This window comes from Phytophthora infestans, genomic scaffold, assembly GCF_000142945.1.
Source record: "Phytophthora infestans T30-4 supercont1.53 genomic scaffold, whole genome shotgun sequence".
Classification (NCBI taxonomy): domain Eukaryota; phylum Oomycota; class Peronosporomycetes; order Peronosporales; family Peronosporaceae; genus Phytophthora; species Phytophthora infestans.
In genome coordinates, this window is record NW_003303706.1 from 188,326 (window position 1) to 206,000 (window position 17,675).

A 17,675-nucleotide genomic window follows, 5' to 3' on the forward strand; every position below is an offset into this window, starting at 1 on the left:
TGTGGTGGACATTGATTACAAAGCTGACGTACGCAAAACTGGGTCGGAGGATGTGGAGCTCTGGCCTCGTGCGTTCGCTCTCGAGTCGCTACAGCCGCGCGTTCTCTGTGACGTCTACTGCGTCAAATACTGTGGCGTTTGCTCCGTCGTTTGGTATCGCGTTTGACATTGATGGCGTCTTGATCCGGTAGAAATTTGGAGTTCAACGAGATGATACATGTCCTAATTCTTCCTAATATTCTGATGTTGTTGCTAGTGGCGGCCACGAATTACCCAAGGCAAAGCGAGTGCTGCAGAGTCTGCGAGCGAACAATGTACCGCACATTTTTCTGACCAACGGCGGCGGCTGCATGGAGAAGAAGAAAGCGGAGAATCTCAGCAACATTCTGGACTTGGCCATCGACCCAGCGCACATGATTCTCTCGCACACGCCCATGCGCGAGATCGCCAAGACGTATGGAGACAAACGAGTGCTCATTATGGGCTCACACGATGTCTGGCACGTGGTACGTTACATTGTATCTAATTGTTGGCACGTAATTTGGTGATATGCTTAGCGTATTGTGTCGTTGTAGGCCAAGTGCTACGGGTTCAAGAAGGTTGTGAGCGTAGAAAACTTGCTGCATCACCACCCAACTCAGTATCCGTTCATCCATTACGAACAAACGTACGTGCGAGTAAATTTTATTAAGGTATCGTGGTAATGGACTCTTAGATTCCATGATGAACAGACCGGCACCACACTACGAAGACCCTATCGAGGCTATCATTGTGATGCACGATCCGACCAATTGGGCGCCTGAAATTCAGGTCGCAGTGGACGTGCTAATTGGAGGTGACCCGCCTGGAAGTGGAAATCCTTCGGGCAAACAGACGCCGTTGTTCGTAAGCAACGACGACTTCGTCTTCAGTGGAGCATATCCGTTCCCCAGATTCGCCCAAGGTACTGTACATGGCTATTGCTTGAGTTGTTCGATCACCTTAGAGTACTAACATGTCTTTGCATCATCCAGGAGCGTTCACGAGATGCTTAAAACTGCTGTATGAAGACCTGACTGGACGCAAGTTGGAGGTGACGAACTACGGCAAGCCTCACAATGTCACGTACAAGTGCGTACTATTAAATGAGTCTATATTGTCTTTATGGTTTACTTACGTTTCCTGTGCCTTCACAGCTACGCGGAATGTCTCCTCAACTCGATTTCGGGACAGTCTGAGCCACTCAAGCATATGTACGGTATTGGTGACAACCCCTTGTCCGACATTCAAGGAGCGAACAACGCTGGCGATGACTGGACGTCCATTCTCGTTCGCACGGGTATTTACGATGGCTCGAAGGACCCGGAGCATGAACCTGATGTGACTGTCGACGGTGTGTACGAAGCCATCAAGCACATCTACAAGCGTGAAGGCATCAACGACTCCACGCTGTGAACACAATGCTAAAATGTCGATATAGAATGTGGCAAACATGCCAAAAGAGCGTTGTCCGTTTGTCTATTGAGATAAGCTCGCGGCCAGATTTCGCAGCCACACGCTAAACTCTTGAAGCACAGCGCGCTCTTGCATGACGCTTAGATTTGTTTCCTTGTACTTGCCTTCGTGGTCATTCGTATGTGAGTTATATGATGCTCCATTTCCGTTCGTAGTCGACGTATAGTCATCGGCAGCAGCCTCACTGTACTCTTCTTCACAGAACAGGCCAGCAGCAGTGGGAGACAGCGCTTTCCGAGCGTCACTGGAACCAGGAACACGCTGAGGTTTGCTTGTCCTTGACTGCTGGTCGACTGGTGGAGCAGTCTCCTTCTCCTCTGCGAATTCCACTGCCATGGCAGTGTGTAGAAGTGATCGACTGAGAATCGTAAGCTCCGGGTCACCGACTCCTTCAGTATTCCTGGCGTCGTATGCGTTCGTGACTGTATCCTCGACGTTCGGCAGCTCTACTGTCGGAGCTGCTAGCTCTTGGATTCGCTCCATGAATTGCAGTTGGCTGAAGCTTCGTCGGGTATATTTCCTCTTGGCAAATGTTGGAGTCACAACCCCTGGGACGAGATCCAAGTAGCTGGATGGCCGCTTTGTCGGCGTGGTTGGGGCAATCCCCATTGCCGAATCCTCATGGTGATGAAGCTTGGAAGGTGCCGCTGGCGCACTTCTTGACAGTAATTCCAATGCCGACGGCCGCTGTGTTGAGGCATTAGTTGGTGTAAGCATACCGCTCTGTGTCTCCGACTTCTTAGGTCGCTTCACAAGCTTCCGTTGTGATGGTCGAATGGTGACGCGTAGGTCGTTGTCGTCTGCACTGACACCTGCAAATACTAGCATTTTCTTGGCGGACACGAACGTCTCTGTGTTGCGGCACTGGTGACACGCACATCGCGACGTGCAGGCCACTCCAGCTTGATGACACTCGCAGTAATTTTTCATACAGCCACTTTTACGGCAATTGCAGCCTCGGAGATGCTGACTCGATCCACTGGCAACTTTCGGCTGGAATGCCAATGGGTTTCTATCTAAAATGGCGGCTACAGCTCTTTCTCGTTCCGCCAACGTCTCGGAGCAGTTCTTGCACCCTTCGCAGTTGCAGCGATGGTCGCACATACGTTGCGCTGCCAAGCACTCGCAGTATAGCTTTAAGCAGTTAGATTTCTTGCAACTACATCCCTTGGTTCGCTCCGGTTGAGTCTGCACTTGACATCCTTTGCATTGACATCGAGGAGAGCAAGATCCAAATAAACTCAAGCACGGACAGTCACTGGTGCAGTTGCCATCTGCACAGGCACATACAGGCTTGGGTGAGGTACCGGCCATTGCCACGGCAGCTTCCCTTTCTGTAGGGAACGTCGCGGGTGTCTCGTTGTTGCTCATGGCGCCTCGAGCGGCTTGATTCGCTGGATCTGCTCTAGTTTGTGGCTCGGAGGCTCTGGAGACCGGACGGAAGCTCTTCTGTGTGCGCTTCTCGATGGCTTGGATGGCCTGAGTGATCTCTCCTTGGTTGTTCTCGTGGTTCTTGCAGCTCACGCACTGGCAGCGCTCGCTACAGCGTCCACCGGCTGCAAAACACTCGCAATAGAGCTTTAGACAGCCGGACTTCTTGCAGTTGCAGCCACGCCGTCGACCACTGAGAGTCGCATCGTCTGACTGCAGGTATAAGAGAGAAATAGGTGAGAGGACGGCCATGGATACAGAGCAAGAGCGTGGTAGGGTAGACGCACGTTCATCCTCAGGGGATGTAGGATAATGGAATACTGCGCCGCGAAACGTGAATTTTCGATTTAAATTTGAATTTACCAGCTTTCAAAATGCGCCAAAGTGCGATTTGATTTGAGAGGTTGTGGACGAACAAGTTGGACAATTTAGAAATGGGAAGGCTGACAAGAGGAAGGTAAAACTGAAGGTTTCCAAAAAAAGCACAGTCTCTTTTCGTTGGGTTTCAATTAGAAACGCTAAGCTTGGAAGGTGTTACAGTAGCTCGACACCACACAAATATCAGATATCTGCATGACGCCAGACCCATCCATGGTAATATGGTGACTGCACTTAGTAGTCCTCGTCTCCGCCGCCGAACATGTCCATGCCTCCACCCATGTCGACTTCCTCTTCCTCCTCAACGGCCTCCACCTTCTTCTCCTCCGTGGCAGCGGCGCCACCAGCGGGGGCAGCGACGGCGAAAGCCGACGGGTCGGCCAGGAAGGCCTTGTAAGGCTCGGCCTTCTCGAACGAGAACTCCTCGCACTCCACAGCAATGGCCACCAGGTCCTTGAAGGCGTTGGCGATCGAGTGAGGGATCGAGGCGAGCGTGGGGATGCCAAGCTCCAGCGACATGGCGGCCACGTTGCGCAGACCAGCCACAAACTTGGCGCAGAGGTCGGCCTCGGTCAGGTCCAGCACGGCAGGGTCAAAGATCGAACCGTTGTCGTACACCTGCTCGATCACCAGACCGTACGAGAACGGCTTGATGTCCAGCTTCTGCAGCAGAGCAGCCTCAGAGTTACCGACCTTCTCGCCCTTGCGGGTCAGCATCACCTCCGTGACGATCTCAATCTGACCCTTCTGAATCTTGGTGGCGATCTGCAGGGCCTGGAAGAACGACGTCTGACCGGGGTCTGCGCCCGTGGGTCCAGGGGGCACAATGACGTCCACCGGGGCAATGGAGCCGACACGGGCCGGGGCGGGCACGCGGTTCGACTCGAGCACCTCACGGATCTCGGACAGGTCGTCGTTCGTGAATACGAAACCGACGTTGCCCTTGAGCAGGGGGATGAACAGCTCAAGCGGGTGGCCAGGGTTCTTCTTGACGAAGTTGTTGAACACCTTACGCATAAGCGTGTTCTTGCCCATGAGCACTTCAGCGCGGCCACGGAGCACCAGACGGATCTGCTGCATCTGAGCCGAGCCGACATTGTCCACACCGACCAAGAAGATCTTGGTGTAGTTCTCGAGTAGAGACTCGAGCTTGTCAAAGTACTCGAGCTTACGTTCCTGAGAGAGACCCATGGTGAAGAGAAAAACGCAGTCGCTTTAACCAGTTAAGGAGACTTGCGCTTGAATTTTGGAAATAAGCGGAGCCCTTTGTTGCGAACAAAAGACCAGAGGCCTCCCTTCCACCAGTTTTAGAAGACTTGAAAATGGGGGCAAATCTACCCATCAAGCTTGCACCGCATCAACTTGTTCGTAGGAAACCAAATTCAGCTCGTTGATTGGTAAATGTGATCTGGGGTCTCTCGGTGTATCCCTGACTCAGGGGTACATGTACACGTAGCCATATTTTGCGTGCTCCCCACTGCTGATACCTTACATACTTTACCCAAGTGTCGCTCATTCAGGCAGATCTGGCGCATACGCACGCCGACGTACGCACGCTCTAAAGCTGAGCACGCAACCTCTGGTACACTTTTCTTTTGATCTCTTTGTGCAGCCATGTCCGAGGCACTTGTGAGCCGCGTGGTGCGATACACCCACGAGTTGCTGCACTCTCCAGCAGCTAACGACATCATGGTGCATGCGCACAAGCTGTTCGCGCGCATGGGTTTCCCAGAGCCGTACCCGGATGCTGAGCGTCTTGCCATCGCCTTGCTCACTGGCATCTTCACTCTGTTGGCCTACTTTGTGCTCTTCGGCAAGCGTCACCGCAGACGGAGAAAGGTGCTGCAACAGGACCTGGATAAGGCCTACCAGAAGGTGCAGGAGCTGCAAGATCGCATGGCTCAGATGGAGGTGGAGGAGCGCGCTGAGCCTCCTAAGGAGCAGATCCGTATCTGGATGGACGGTGCCTTCGACATGATGCATTACGGACACATGAACGCCTTCCGTCAGGCCAGATCACTCGGCACGTACCTCGTTGTGGGCGTCAATGATGATGAATCTATTACGGCCTGCAAAGGTGCACCTCCTGTGCTCAATAACGAAGAGCGTATCGCATCTGTGAAGGGCTGCAAGTTTGTGGATGTAGTGGAGCCGCACTGTCCCTACATTATGAACGAGGAGTATCTACAGCGTATGATCAAGAAGCACCGTATCGACTACGTAGTGCACGGAGACGACCCGTGCATCGTGGACGGCAAGGACGTGTACGAGTCGGCTCAGAAACTCGGCAAGTACAGAACTATCCCGCGTACTGAGGGTGTGTCTACCAGTGACATTCTTGGCCGTATGCTCGTGATGCACAAGACCCACCACACGCACGACCACTTCGCTGCCAACGGCCAATTGTCGTCGCGTATGTTACAGGACAAGAAGGCCAAGGAGCGTCCGTCCAAGTTCTTGACGACGAACCGCATGTTGCGCTTGTTCTCTGTGGGAAACCATGAGCCCTTGAAGACGGACAAGATCGTCTACATTGATGGAGCATTCGATATGTTCCACGCCGGCCACGTCGAGATCTTGCGTCTTGCCAAGCAACAGGGCTCGTACCTTATTGTGGGTGTGCACAATGACAGCGTGGTGAACGCCCACCGTGGCCTCAACTACCCGATTATGAACCTGCACGAGCGTGTGCTCAGTGTCCTTGGCTGCAAGTACGTGGACGACGTGCTGATCGATGCGCCATGGCAAGTGACGCCCGAGATGATCGCGTCGCTTAACATTTCCGTTGTCGTGCACGGTACCCACCGCGACCAGCACCATCTGCCCGAGTTCTCCCTGGAGGAACACTACGAGCACGCACGTAAGGCCGGCATCTTCCAGTTGATCCAGAGCCCCATCAAACTGGATGTGAACGACATCGTGGCGCGAATCAACGACAACCGCGAGCGCTTCGAGAAGAAGTTCGTGAGCAAGATGAAGTCCGAGGAAGAATACTATGCCGATCGCTACGGCAAGACCAAGAATTAAGGGAAAGACCGCACCGACAGACCTGTTGATAGCAACAGAGTAAAGGTGCTAAGGATCTCGTAGCTGCTAGTTGACGTCGTGTATTGCTCAATTCCATTGCATTGCTTTAGCCACTAAGCTACGAGCAGTGTAGCTTGCTTGTTCCAAGGAAGTTACAAAAAGTTACCACGTCAGAATTTCCGTCTCGTCTTCATAATAGGGACACCAACGTCAAGATCCCATTCTGGAACTCTTCATGCTACGACGTAAGTGTCTTTTGTGTGAGCTCAGCGGCTCTTCCTAACGATCTTTGTGTCATTGCAGGTGCGGTACTTCTGCATCGGTCAGTCCGCGTGCTTCCTCGCCAGCAGTTCGCCTCTCTTTATCGGAGACAAAGCTCTCTGACCAGCGCAACTGTGCAGCCCACCCGTCGAGCTGCTGGTTCTCTAGCGTTCCTCTCGCTCTCCGCTCTCGCTCTGACCTCCACGTCTTGTGCTTCTAAACTGCCGATGGAGTCTGCTGACGCGGTGAAGGCGGAGGAGCTGTACAATTACAACTCCTTCGACCGTCGTGAGCTCCTTAACAAGCTCAAGGAGATGCACGCCGCTCATCCCGAAGATATCGGCGTCATCTGGCGTCTCACTCGCGCCGCGTATGATGTTTCCAACCTGAAAGCAACTAGCGCTGACGAGAAGAAGGAGCTGACGTATTACGCGCGCGATATCATCCAGAAGGGCCTAGATCTTACGGAGGACGTCGCCGCTGTCCACAACTGGTGCGTAATACTCCCACAAATGCTTACTACACCTTGAAGACTTACGGGTAGTTGTTGCCATTCGTTAGGTACGGTATTATCTTATCATCTATTGGGGACTACGAGGGCTCCAAGGTGTCGATTGCCAACTCGTACGTGATCAAGAGTCACTGGGAGAAGGCGGTGGAGCTCAATCCTTCGAACCCCACGACGTATTATCTGCTGGGTCGCTGGTGCATCGCCATCGCCGATCTGTCGTGGCTGGAGCGTAAAGCGGCGGCTGTACTGTTTGGTACACCACCCGAGTCCACGTACGATGAAGCGCTGAGCTTTCTGCATAAGTCCGAGGAGCTTGCTCCAGACTCGTGGAAGAAGCGCTCGCTGCTCATCGCTCAGGTCTACCAGAAGAAAAAGGACTATCCGACGGCGAAAGAGTGGGTGAACAAGGCACTTGCGATCCCTGTCGGCGTGGAAGAGGACGAGATTGCTCACGAAGAGGCTCAAGCGTTGCTGAAGAAACTGTAGGGATCGAAGATCGCTGTATAAACGTCGCCACCACTTTACCTAATGAAAATGCGATCAAAACTATCGAATGCCTCGTTCCAGGGGCACATTTCAGCAAAAGTAGCTGTACAGTTCTTTAAAGACGTCATAGATCGTCGAAAATTTCTCGTCGTCAAGACCACGTCGTTTTTCTTGGCAAGTTCAACGTGGCGTTCTCCATCATACGCACACAGGTAAAATCGCAAAAGTCGACCGAAGAAAGACCATACTGAAGCTAGCACATGGGTGTTCAGGGCGCTGCATCAGCGGCTGATGCTACTCTAAGAACTACCCGACGGCACTTCTCGGAGAGAAGAATGACGTTGCCACGAAGAGACGCAGGACTTCAACGATGTATCTTCTGGCGATCTTCCGCAGTAAATACAAACTTCCATACAGCTTTTTTGACCAATCCGAGACATCCGGATCGGCCATTTAAAATACCCTGGATTACAGCCAATAGGGTCTACGGCAAGGGGGGTGGTTATTAGACTGACTATTGCGGAAGCCAAGGCGCGAGACGTCCAGCCCTGCGCAGCCCCAGCTTCTCCTCGCTCTGCCCTGCTCCAGCGGGGGCCGCACCGCCTGCCGCCGCGTCAGCACACGTCTGTGCCCTCGAAACCTCCTTTTTCCCCGCCCAAAAGCCATGGCGATTACGTCGGACGAGGTGAATTTCCTCGTGTATCGATACCTGCAGGAGTCGGGCTTCCTGCACTCGGCCTTCACCTTTGCGTACGAGAGTCAGCTGGCCAAGTCCAGCGTCATTAACACGGAGCTGCCGCCCGGTGCGCTCGTGTCCTTTATGCAGAAAGGCCTGCAGTATGTCGGTATCGAGGCGCACATCAACGAGGTTCGCGCCATAACTGATACTAGACACGGAGAACTGGAGAAGCTGACAGTGTGGAGTATTTTTCACAGGACGGAACGGAGCGAGAATGTGACGGCGACTTCTCTCTACTGAGTCCACACATCTGCCGCGTAGCACAATCCGCTTCGAGTAGTGCGAGGTCATTTAAGGCATCTAATAAGCGGAAACGGAAGGGAGACGGCTCGCCTGATGCTGTGGACGGTACGAAAGGTAGGGGCATAGTCTACGAAACGCACTATAGATATATTTATTAACTTTGTATTTGTTGTATTTTTTTTTCTCCAGAAATGAACGGCTTGGATAAACTAGACAAAGAGGCGTTGGTGCTGCTAAGTGGACACGAGAAGGAAGTATACGCGTGCTCGTGGAGTCCCGTAAAGAACGTCTTGGTCTCTGGATCGAGTGACTCTACGGCGCGAGTCTGGTCGCTACCCAACAAAGTGGAGGACAGCAAAGCGGTGAAGCCTAAGGTGTTGAGCCACGGCACAGGACCACACAAGGATGTCACGACTCTCGAGTGGAATGTACGTGCCTTTTCTGCAACTGTTTTCTTCCAGATGGAGAACTGACAAAACACATGGCTACATTTATTGCGATGGAATGATTGCAGCATAATGGATCTTTACTGGCGTCAGGAACTTATAATGGCAAGACACGGATCTGGGACGCAGAAGGCGAGATGAAGCACATTTTCCAGTACCACAACGGCCCGGTGTTTGCCACGCGATGGAGCAAGACGAGCTTGTTCCTGCTTAGTGCTAGTTTCGATAAGACGGTGGTGGTATGGGATGCAACGACTGAAACGAAGAAGCAGCAGCTGAAATTACACGACGACCCCATTTTGGATGCGTCGTGGAAAGATGACTCGACGTTTGCGACGTGCTCGTCAGATATGAGCATTTGTGTCGCTCGGGTGGGAGAAACTAAGGCTGACGTTGTGCTACGAGGACACAAAGACGCGATTAATTCGGTCAAGTGGGATCCTGCGGGTCGGTTTTTGGCGTCGTGTTCAGACGACTACACGGTGAAAATTTGGGATCCGTCTAAGGCTATTGAGAAGAAGAATCCAGCAGATGGAGAGGCCATGGAGGTGGATAGCAACGAGAACAGCAAGAAGGACACTGATTTGGATGCTGTTACCTCAGCTGCATTGGTATACACACTTCAAGAACACAAGAAGGAAGTGTATACGTTCCGTTGGAGCTGTACTGGCCCAGGCACCTCGCTGCCGGACCAGCCATTGACATTAGCCAGCGCGTCCTTCGATGGCACCGTGAAGCTCTGGGACGCCGAATCAGGTTCCTGTAGGAGAACATTTGATCACCAGTACGTGGCGTGCGCTGGACAAGTGGATGGAGTTGTGATTGGTGCTAATGATATTTGCTGTGTGGCGTTAGGTATCCTGTGTATGGTGTTGCGTTTAGCCCGGATGGGGAGTACTTGGCTAGTGGAACAGTAGGGGGGATGGTCAACGTTTGGTCATTAAAGGTGCGGGCCTGTAGCAATCCTGTGATGTATCACCGAGACTAATGGCCAACGATGTGTTATTTTGCTAGGATGGGTCCTTGGTGAAGACGTATCAAGCAAATGGCGATATCTACGAAGTCAACTGGAACAGGGAGGGCGACCAGATTGCCGCCTGCGTGTCCAGTGGTGACGTCGCAATTATCAATTTTCGATTGTAGTATTTACCTAGGAACACAAGCCATCAAGCAAGGCAGCGGCCTCCTCACAGAAGGAAACAGTCGCCACTTTGCTACGCCCGACGTCCGACTCATAAGGACTAGAGCATAAACTCCCCGTTCAACTCCGAGTTCCGTCTTCGCAAGATTGTCATAATACAGTAACCGTGTCAGTTGTGTAATAACATTGACTCGTCGCGAAGTGTCCTTGAGGACCTTCTGAAACGTCCATCGATAGACAGACACCAGTCAATTGAATTTCTCCCAATCGTAAGTGATGCCCCCTTTAAATCGATACTCAGTGTCAAGTCGGTTCCCACCGCGAAACTCGTCGCCGTCATGATCAGCTTCGACACGTTCTCGGGTCCTCGTGCGCGTGTGCGAGAGGCGGATCTGGACTCGGAAGGGCTCTTGGTGCTTGCAGAGCAGCCCACACCGACGCCGGAGTTGTTTCCTCCGCCCTCGGACTCATCGGACGAGGAATTCTACGAAAGTCAGGACGATAGCGACAGCTGCGAGCTCTTCCCTGAGCGCAATGACGTCGACGACGTGGCGGAAGGTCAAAAGCAGAATGAAGGTCGTCCTGCCAAGGAGCAAAGCCGCATCCGCCAGCTCGTGGAGCTGCTGACGCTGCAGAGTCACAACGTGGGCGACGCTCGCTCCACGCTGGTGGACAAGCTGCTGGGCGTCGTCTCGGTGAATGAGCTGGTGCTGACGCGCGCCACGGAGGAGCAGATCGCCAACGCAGCCAATGACGCGATCACAGACGAGATTTTGGCGTCTGTAGACCAGGAGGAGCGACGTCGGAACGAGCTGACAGTAAGAGACCAGCAGATAGTGGCGACGTCAGCCTCGACACTGGAGCAATTAAGTCCGTTCCGCGTACTGGAGTTAGTGGACGTACTGGACGCTACGACTGGCGGAATGGTCAAGAAGGTCTTGACTAAAGTGCGTCGAAGAGCGCCACTTAACGCCAGAATGGAGCGACACAACGAGATGGACAGAGATGTCGAGTTCTGCAGGTTCTGTTCAGCGTATGGAGACCACACAGCCGCCCAACATCGATGTCGACTGTGTGGGATCGAAGGACATCATCGTAGTCGAAGTTGCCCGAATCGAGGAGCGATTGCAGTCGAATCGACCACAAAATCGCCAGTGAAGACGGTCGAGGAACAGAAATTCTGCACGTTATGTAACGCGTGGGGCATGCACGTGACAGAGCGTCATCGATGTCGCACGTGTGGAGCTCATGGCACTCACCGTAGTCAACGGTGTCCAGCAGCGTCATCGTCGTCTCTAGTGCCATGGATTGGACCGACAGAACTGAGAAAGGGACGTAAATACTGTTCGTATTGCAATGCCTGGCGACCACATGCGTCGGATGAGCATCGGTGTCGATTCTGTGGAGTTATTGGCGATCACAGCAGCAAGAATTGTCCTCAGCGGACGAATGGGTCGCTCTCCAGCTCGAGATATACACAACACGCGGACGATACGTCGCCAGCCTTGTCTCCAGATAGGGCCAAGACGTTCTGTACATTTTGTAGGAGAGAAGCTGCCCATACGACGAATGAACATCTATGTCGAGTGTGTCGAGCCGTGGGGATGCATCGATCGGATGGCTGTCCTCAGCGCAGTAGTAGCAGTACCGTGCTGTCGTATTCGGTGGATGCAGCATCGAAAGTCCGAGATCGCGTGCTGGAGACCATCCCTCAAGTGCTACCACCCCCAGCAGCTACATTGATATGGCGAAGTCTGGATAAAGTGGGCGATGCGGATCTGATACTACGCAGGACACTGCAACGGATGGGCGTCTGGGGTGGAGGATCTCAGACGCCTATCACGACACCGTACGCACCACCAAGTCTTGACGTCAGCGCCGTGGAGGCGATAGCTGATGAAGCTGGAGAAGCTAGTGGGTATCCGCCGCAGCTCAAGCGCTTGACTTCTTCTTCGTCGTCATGTAGCAACTCGTCGGCTCCATCGATGCTGAACGAAGGACAGTCCAGTGGCGTGTACGTGTTGTCGTATGCTGAAGGTCACTCCGTTGTCCCTGCTCGCATTTTGAAGTACATGCGCTTGCTCATGCACCATGAAGTATCGACGAATGCCTTTTCCGTGGTGGTACGCTTTGATCCGCGTCCATCACATTGGGAGTTAATGAAACCTGGTATGGTGTCGCCCCGCTCGCTGCCTTCGAGTCCAACGTTGGGTCACCAGCTACAGAAACGAATGGCTCATTACACTCTGCAGACGTTGCTGGGTGCACGTGACAAACTGCGAGAACTCGACACTGCACGACGTGAACTGCGACTCCGACTGCGCCAACATGAACAATGTCAAGCGCAGCGAAGGAAACAACCGTGATTAATTGTCGATAGTGTAGCGAATAGAATTATCCTAGTGTGTCATCCCTACATCACGATGCTTCGAAAAATCACCGAAAGGAATTCCCTGCATCAAATGTGTATGCAACGAGCAAAACAGATTATGAGAATGACTCGATAGATAAAACCTCGATTTAGAGACGCAACAAGACGGAGCAATTTCAGTTTTTTCATTCAATTTTAACCATGCTTCCCCCTTTCGGTGCACCGATCATTGAAACCATTCGAGTGTATTGCAGAGATACGGGCTCAGAGCTTATATCCGTGTAGCGTGGCTGATCTTCTGGGAAGTAGTATCACGTAGTCGACTCTGCTACGGTTTGAACCACACTTTCAACACTTCCCTTTCCAGTCGTGATAAAAATCTTGCACGGAATCGAACCAAATCGAAGCTGAAGTCCACGCTCTTCCAACTTCGCACTAAGGGCAACGAAACGTCGGTTGCATTGCTTCAACACCTCCTCGTCCATCTCCTTGAAGCGAATGCATCTCACATATGGCGCAAACCGTGGGTCCAGAGTAAATAGAAAATCATACCTTTTATCACTTCGAGCTCAAGTTGCAAGGGTCTTCTTGCGTATACCGTCTTTTTTCGCCACGGTTCTCACCCACTCACGCTTCGAGCCACATTCCTCGATCATATAACTCTCCAACGTACTCCACCTACAGTCCGATCTGTAGTTGGCTACTGGTTTCCCCCAACTAAATTTCCAACGTTGGTCGCGGTCAACGGCGTCACAAAATTGCTGCTTTGTCATTCCGTATTTTGGCCGTGCCTCACTAATGCTGGAATCCTCGTCGCAGCCGTAACAGTACCGACAACAGCCATCTCGAATTACAGGATTGTCATTCTCACATCTGCAACAGTATTTCGCCAATTCTGGCTCACACTGCTGGTAACGATCACCAGTTATCATCTGCATCTTGGTAAGCGTCTGATTACCCAGAAACGACAAAATCTCTTCAAGGACCGCTTCATTGAGGATGCAAAACTGGTACGAGCGGGTCTTCTTCGCTTTAGCTTTATCGTGCACTTGTTTCTTGGCACATTTTTTCTGGTGCATCGGGATCCCTCGAGTAGTGAACTCCTTGTTACAGTACTCGCAAACCAAAGTCGGTTTTGCCGCTTTTGCTGGTGGCACTTGGTCGCCGGGAGAGCTGGTATCGCGTGCATGCTTCTGCATGAGGAAATGTTCTACCCACAAAACGCAGTTAAGCGGCCAGCCAGTCAATACTTAAGTATAACAAAAACTCTCGCTGGACGATAGTAGCTGTGGTACCAACGGGTTTTGATTTTTGATTGTCAGTCGCAGACTTCCTTTTGATAAATTTCTTATGCAAGATGGAAATATTCTGACCTGACGTGACTCGACTGAATTAATAATAACATTAGCTCTCTGGATTTTATATCCAAAGCTTTATAATTGGAGGCGAGCCAAATCTAATCTTAACTTCTTATACCAAACTAACGTTTTCTTATCAGAACTATGATAAATTGACATCAGCACCCTGCTAGTTATTATAGTACGGCGGTACGACCACTGTAGAAGATCTATACTGTGTAAGACAATGGAACAGAAATGAGTGAAATAATTGTAATGGACCAAACGACTGAAGCCGACACTGACTTGACAGGACTCGTATTTCACTCGTACTGCGACCACAGAAGGATATTGGCGGTATGGTATGTCGTATAGTATTAGCTGAAGTCAACATCCACGCGTATTACATACATCGGCAAGTCGTATCGTAATTTACATTGATGTCACCACACGCAACACTCACCTAGGTGGCACCACTGGTACAGATACGACTTAAATGTAGACCTACTAGAACAGTGTGAATGGCCCAATATATTGCATTATGTATACACGGTATAAGTATTATGCGTATTAAATGCATGATGCGACAAACCCGTTGTCGGACCTATCGCGGACTGTACAATAATCTTGGTCCATAGGGCGGCAAGCATACTTCGGCGCGGTTTCTGGCAATCATCTCACTGTATTTTATTGCGTATTTCGATCCGGAAGTCTCACAGTGTACTATTGTAGTGGATTTCTTTGGGTGTCCTGAACAATTGAAACACTTGGCGGTAACCCAGGTCGCCGCAAATAAAACCGAACTTTTGGAGAATTATTTATTTTTGTTTGGGAGGCTCACTTCCAAAGTGGTCGAGGTTAGCGAGAATGACCCGCCGTCGTAGTGGAGGTTCCCAAGCAACCGCTCCCCGGCGTAAGCGTAAGAAGGGCTCTACTCGAAGCGAGGCTGCATTCCGTCGAGCTGTCGAAAAACTTGGCGAGGAGTCAGTAACGAAACTGCGCGAGGATTGGAGTTCTTGGGACACCCGCTACGATGGCTCCGAGTGGCAGCAGTCTGAGGGCGTCGTGATGCATCTCTCGCAGCAAGACCTATCGCAGTGTGAAATTCGGGCCATTATTCCGGTCGGTGGCTCACGTGTTGATCGTCTGCGCAAAATTCGAATCGTAAAGTGGGTCCTGAGGAGTGGCATACTCGCAGATCTCAGGCAGCACCATGGCACGCCTTTGGTGACGGGGACATTGAGGCTTTTAAAAAGCATTGTGCTACTTGGATTTTAAGAGATGGCTTTCCATCTGCTCATCGGCGTCCACGGCAATATTTTACTGAGCCCAATTTGACGTGGGTCGTGGTTCATGCACGCTACGTTGACGATATCACACGCAATGAACCTACCGCACGAGCGCTAAGCTACTCTAGGTTTACGCAGTATGTGCACTTCTATTACCCGGGAGTTCCGCTCACAAGAACTACAGAAGACGTTTGTGATTGCTGTGTCAAACTGGATATTCGGTTGAATGACCCCGACACCAGTGAAGCTGAAAAGAAAAATATTTTACAGGAAAAAACCACGCACATCAGTGAGGCCATTGCTCAGCGTAGGTTTGTGTCATAATTTATTAAATCTTACACGGCCTTGTATGCACCGGACCAACAACTACCAGATGACATTATTTCTGACACATACGACATTGACACCATTGTTGAACCGAATAGTGAAAATGATGGCGAGCACAATGTGATCCGTGTTCACATACAAGCGGAGGATTTTGGTGGGAAATATCGATGCCGCATTATGGCCATTCACGTCCGTCATCGATTTATTTTAACAGCAACCTGATCATCCAGAATTTTGTTGTAGCCGATATTACAAACAAGCGAAACAACGTTTACTTCTACGACGAACGCGCCCAGGGTAAGGGAGCCGATGCCCTTTGCAGCCTAAGACTGCTATATCACTTATCCCCCTTACGAAATGATGCCCGCAATGGTGTGCCACCTGCCGAGATAAGTTTGAGTCTTCTTGACAATTGCGTAGGACAGAACAAATCCAAGGTGGTCATGAAGTTTTTCGCGATGCTTTCCGTGGTGTTCCCGTGCAAGAAAGTGTTGTTGTGTTTCTTGTTACCTGGTCACTCTCACAACATTGCCGACCGCGTCATGGCATGGTGTAGGCGTGCTACACGCAAAATGCGCTTATATGCATACTGCTTCTCGTGGAAGAAGTGAACAAGGTAAAAAGTGTTAATGGATATTTCTCGACCACAACAAACCAGACCACCTTTTTTCGAACAATGGGGCACATTACTCAGCAAATACTTTATTTCTCCTCCATCAGGTTACACCTCGAGCTATTTTTTTATGAGATAGATCAAAGAGTTTGTACTGCGTGCAAAACAGTTAACGCGCCGGATAGTGAGGCCTGCACCTATGCAATGATTAATCCGAACAGTCTCGATGAGACACAAAACGCTTTTATCACCAAGCTCTTTGGAACTCATGTTCGCACTATTTGGGAAGCTTCCATTCACAGCGTCCGGCTACCGCGCTGTCAAGCTAAAGAGTTGTCAGAGAAAAAGTTGAAATCGTTAGCAGCAAAGTATTTTTCGATACCGCAGGGGTTCTTGGCCTACTACCCAGCTGTACCAAAGCCAATCGTAAAACGCTCCACAGCTCGACTCCACAATCAGCGATACAGACGTACCAGCTCCATCAAATGAGAAGCGAAAACCAGGGCGCCCCAAGAAGAAGAAAACACGTTGAAATCGAAGCAGCCTTCGATCCTGCACTTTTTCAACTTGGCCCAGAGGCCGTCGAGCTAACCATTTGATAATACATGTACATGCATGTTGCTTACATAATATACCTGCATACTACCGGTAGTTTTCCCAGCTGCCGGGGCACGATGGTAACCAGGGTTCCCGCCATCCGCTTCAATTAGGAATTTCTCATTGCTCATCCAATTAGAAATAACTGCCTAAACCTGTTGTCTTTTTGACAACTGAGGGGCGGCAGGAGAAATGGATTAAGGGGGGGGGGCGAATATGTATTCATATCGAGCGTGTATTCCAGAGCCAGGGATTACTACCGGGGAGGAGGGGGGGGGGTCTGTCTTATCAAAGTTCTCGTCAGAGGTCGGACAATACAATTATGTATTGTATTGGTGGCAAAGTTTTGCCGTAGTAAAAATTCCAATATGAGCACTTCCAAAACATATTGGACCAATATCTAGCTACGTCTTGCCCTACCGTGTACTCTTGCACCAGCCATGATCCCCGTGAGTATGCTGGCCCGATATTCAAGGCAGAGGCTGGGCCTACAATACTAATATAGAGGACGACGCATCACCTTCATGATATGAGGTGATCATTCTCAACAAGAGCATCTTGTCAGAATATTTTTTTAAAGTGACTCATCGAAATGATGTAGCAACCGATAATTTTGCTCGATTATTGCAGCTTAATTATAGCACTGTTTCCAAATTATCCATACTTATTGAATTGATATGGATGAATATCATCACCAGTTTTTAACTTGAATAAAGTTTTGGCAGTATGACTGACACGACGGGTTTTGACCAATGAAATCAGTATTTAAAATATATCAGCCAATAAGACTCACTAGGGTAGGGTAAAATGACACCGACGCCATGCCGACGTATAATGTAGGCAAGGGGGGGGGACATGTTGAGAGTCAATACAAGCCACAATTGGGCGCACATCATTCGTGTTTTTGCTTTTTCGCCGACAAAACACTCCAATTCATTATGAGTCGGGAAGACCTCGCTCCTTTAAACTCTCAGCGCGCTCGCC

The 17,675-nt window shown here is 50.9% G+C and overlaps 8 protein-coding genes across 8 annotated transcripts; 6 read left to right on the forward strand and 2 right to left on the reverse strand.

Annotated features, from left to right (window-relative positions):
• Nucleotides 1-50: 50 nt before the first annotated feature.
• PITG_17259 (uncharacterized protein) lies at nucleotides 51-1,434 on the forward strand (the record flags this gene model as incomplete). Its single annotated transcript, XM_002896727.1, has 6 exons — nucleotides 51-187; nucleotides 257-506; nucleotides 576-667; nucleotides 732-943; nucleotides 1,014-1,110; nucleotides 1,176-1,434. The coding sequence occupies 6 exons, from the start codon at nucleotides 51-53 to the stop codon at nucleotides 1,432-1,434; spliced, it is 1,047 nt and encodes a 348-aa protein (XP_002896773.1).
• Nucleotides 1,435-1,497: 63 nt separating this feature from the next.
• On the reverse strand, nucleotides 1,498-2,808 carry PITG_17260 (uncharacterized protein; the record flags this gene model as incomplete). The annotated part of the gene is made up of 3 exons (XM_002896728.1): nucleotides 1,498-1,598; nucleotides 1,680-1,779; nucleotides 1,825-2,808. 3 exons carry the CDS (start codon nucleotides 2,806-2,808, stop codon nucleotides 1,498-1,500), a joined length of 1,185 nt encoding a protein of 394 aa, XP_002896774.1.
• Nucleotides 2,809-3,255: 447 nt separating this feature from the next.
• On the reverse strand, nucleotides 3,256-4,605 carry PITG_17261 (60S acidic ribosomal protein P0; the record flags this gene model as incomplete). Its single annotated transcript, XM_002896729.1, has 1 exon — nucleotides 3,256-4,605. One exon carries the CDS (start codon nucleotides 4,492-4,494, stop codon nucleotides 3,538-3,540), a length of 957 nt encoding a protein of 318 aa, XP_002896775.1.
• A 180-nt stretch (nucleotides 4,606-4,785) lies between these two features.
• Nucleotides 4,786-6,474, forward strand: PITG_17262 (ethanolamine-phosphate cytidylyltransferase, putative; the record flags this gene model as incomplete). Its single annotated transcript, XM_002896730.1, has 1 exon — nucleotides 4,786-6,474. The coding sequence occupies one exon, from the start codon at nucleotides 4,918-4,920 to the stop codon at nucleotides 6,328-6,330; it is 1,413 nt and encodes a 470-aa protein (XP_002896776.1).
• A 91-nt stretch (nucleotides 6,475-6,565) lies between these two features.
• PITG_17263 (regulator of microtubule dynamics protein, putative) lies at nucleotides 6,566-7,588 on the forward strand (the record flags this gene model as incomplete). Its single annotated transcript, XM_002896731.1, has 3 exons — nucleotides 6,566-6,575; nucleotides 6,634-7,084; nucleotides 7,153-7,588. The coding sequence occupies 3 exons, from the start codon at nucleotides 6,566-6,568 to the stop codon at nucleotides 7,586-7,588; spliced, it is 897 nt and encodes a 298-aa protein (XP_002896777.1).
• Nucleotides 7,589-8,252: 664 nt separating this feature from the next.
• Nucleotides 8,253-10,261, forward strand: PITG_17264 (WD domain-containing protein, putative; the record flags this gene model as incomplete). Its single annotated transcript, XM_002896732.1, has 7 exons — nucleotides 8,253-8,456; nucleotides 8,525-8,684; nucleotides 8,760-8,998; nucleotides 9,085-9,809; nucleotides 9,872-9,962; nucleotides 10,031-10,155; nucleotides 10,213-10,261. 7 exons carry the CDS (start codon nucleotides 8,253-8,255, stop codon nucleotides 10,259-10,261), a joined length of 1,593 nt encoding a protein of 530 aa, XP_002896778.1.
• Nucleotides 10,262-10,495: 234 nt separating this feature from the next.
• PITG_17265 (uncharacterized protein) lies at nucleotides 10,496-12,523 on the forward strand (the record flags this gene model as incomplete). Its single annotated transcript, XM_002896733.1, has 2 exons — nucleotides 10,496-12,028; nucleotides 12,089-12,523. 2 exons carry the CDS (start codon nucleotides 10,496-10,498, stop codon nucleotides 12,521-12,523), a joined length of 1,968 nt encoding a protein of 655 aa, XP_002896779.1.
• Nucleotides 12,524-15,648: 3,125 nt separating this feature from the next.
• PITG_17266 (uncharacterized protein) lies at nucleotides 15,649-16,111 on the forward strand (the record flags this gene model as incomplete). Its single annotated transcript, XM_002896734.1, has 2 exons — nucleotides 15,649-16,039; nucleotides 16,098-16,111. The coding sequence occupies 2 exons, from the start codon at nucleotides 15,649-15,651 to the stop codon at nucleotides 16,109-16,111; spliced, it is 405 nt and encodes a 134-aa protein (XP_002896780.1).
• Nucleotides 16,112-17,675: the final 1,564 nt, after the last annotated feature.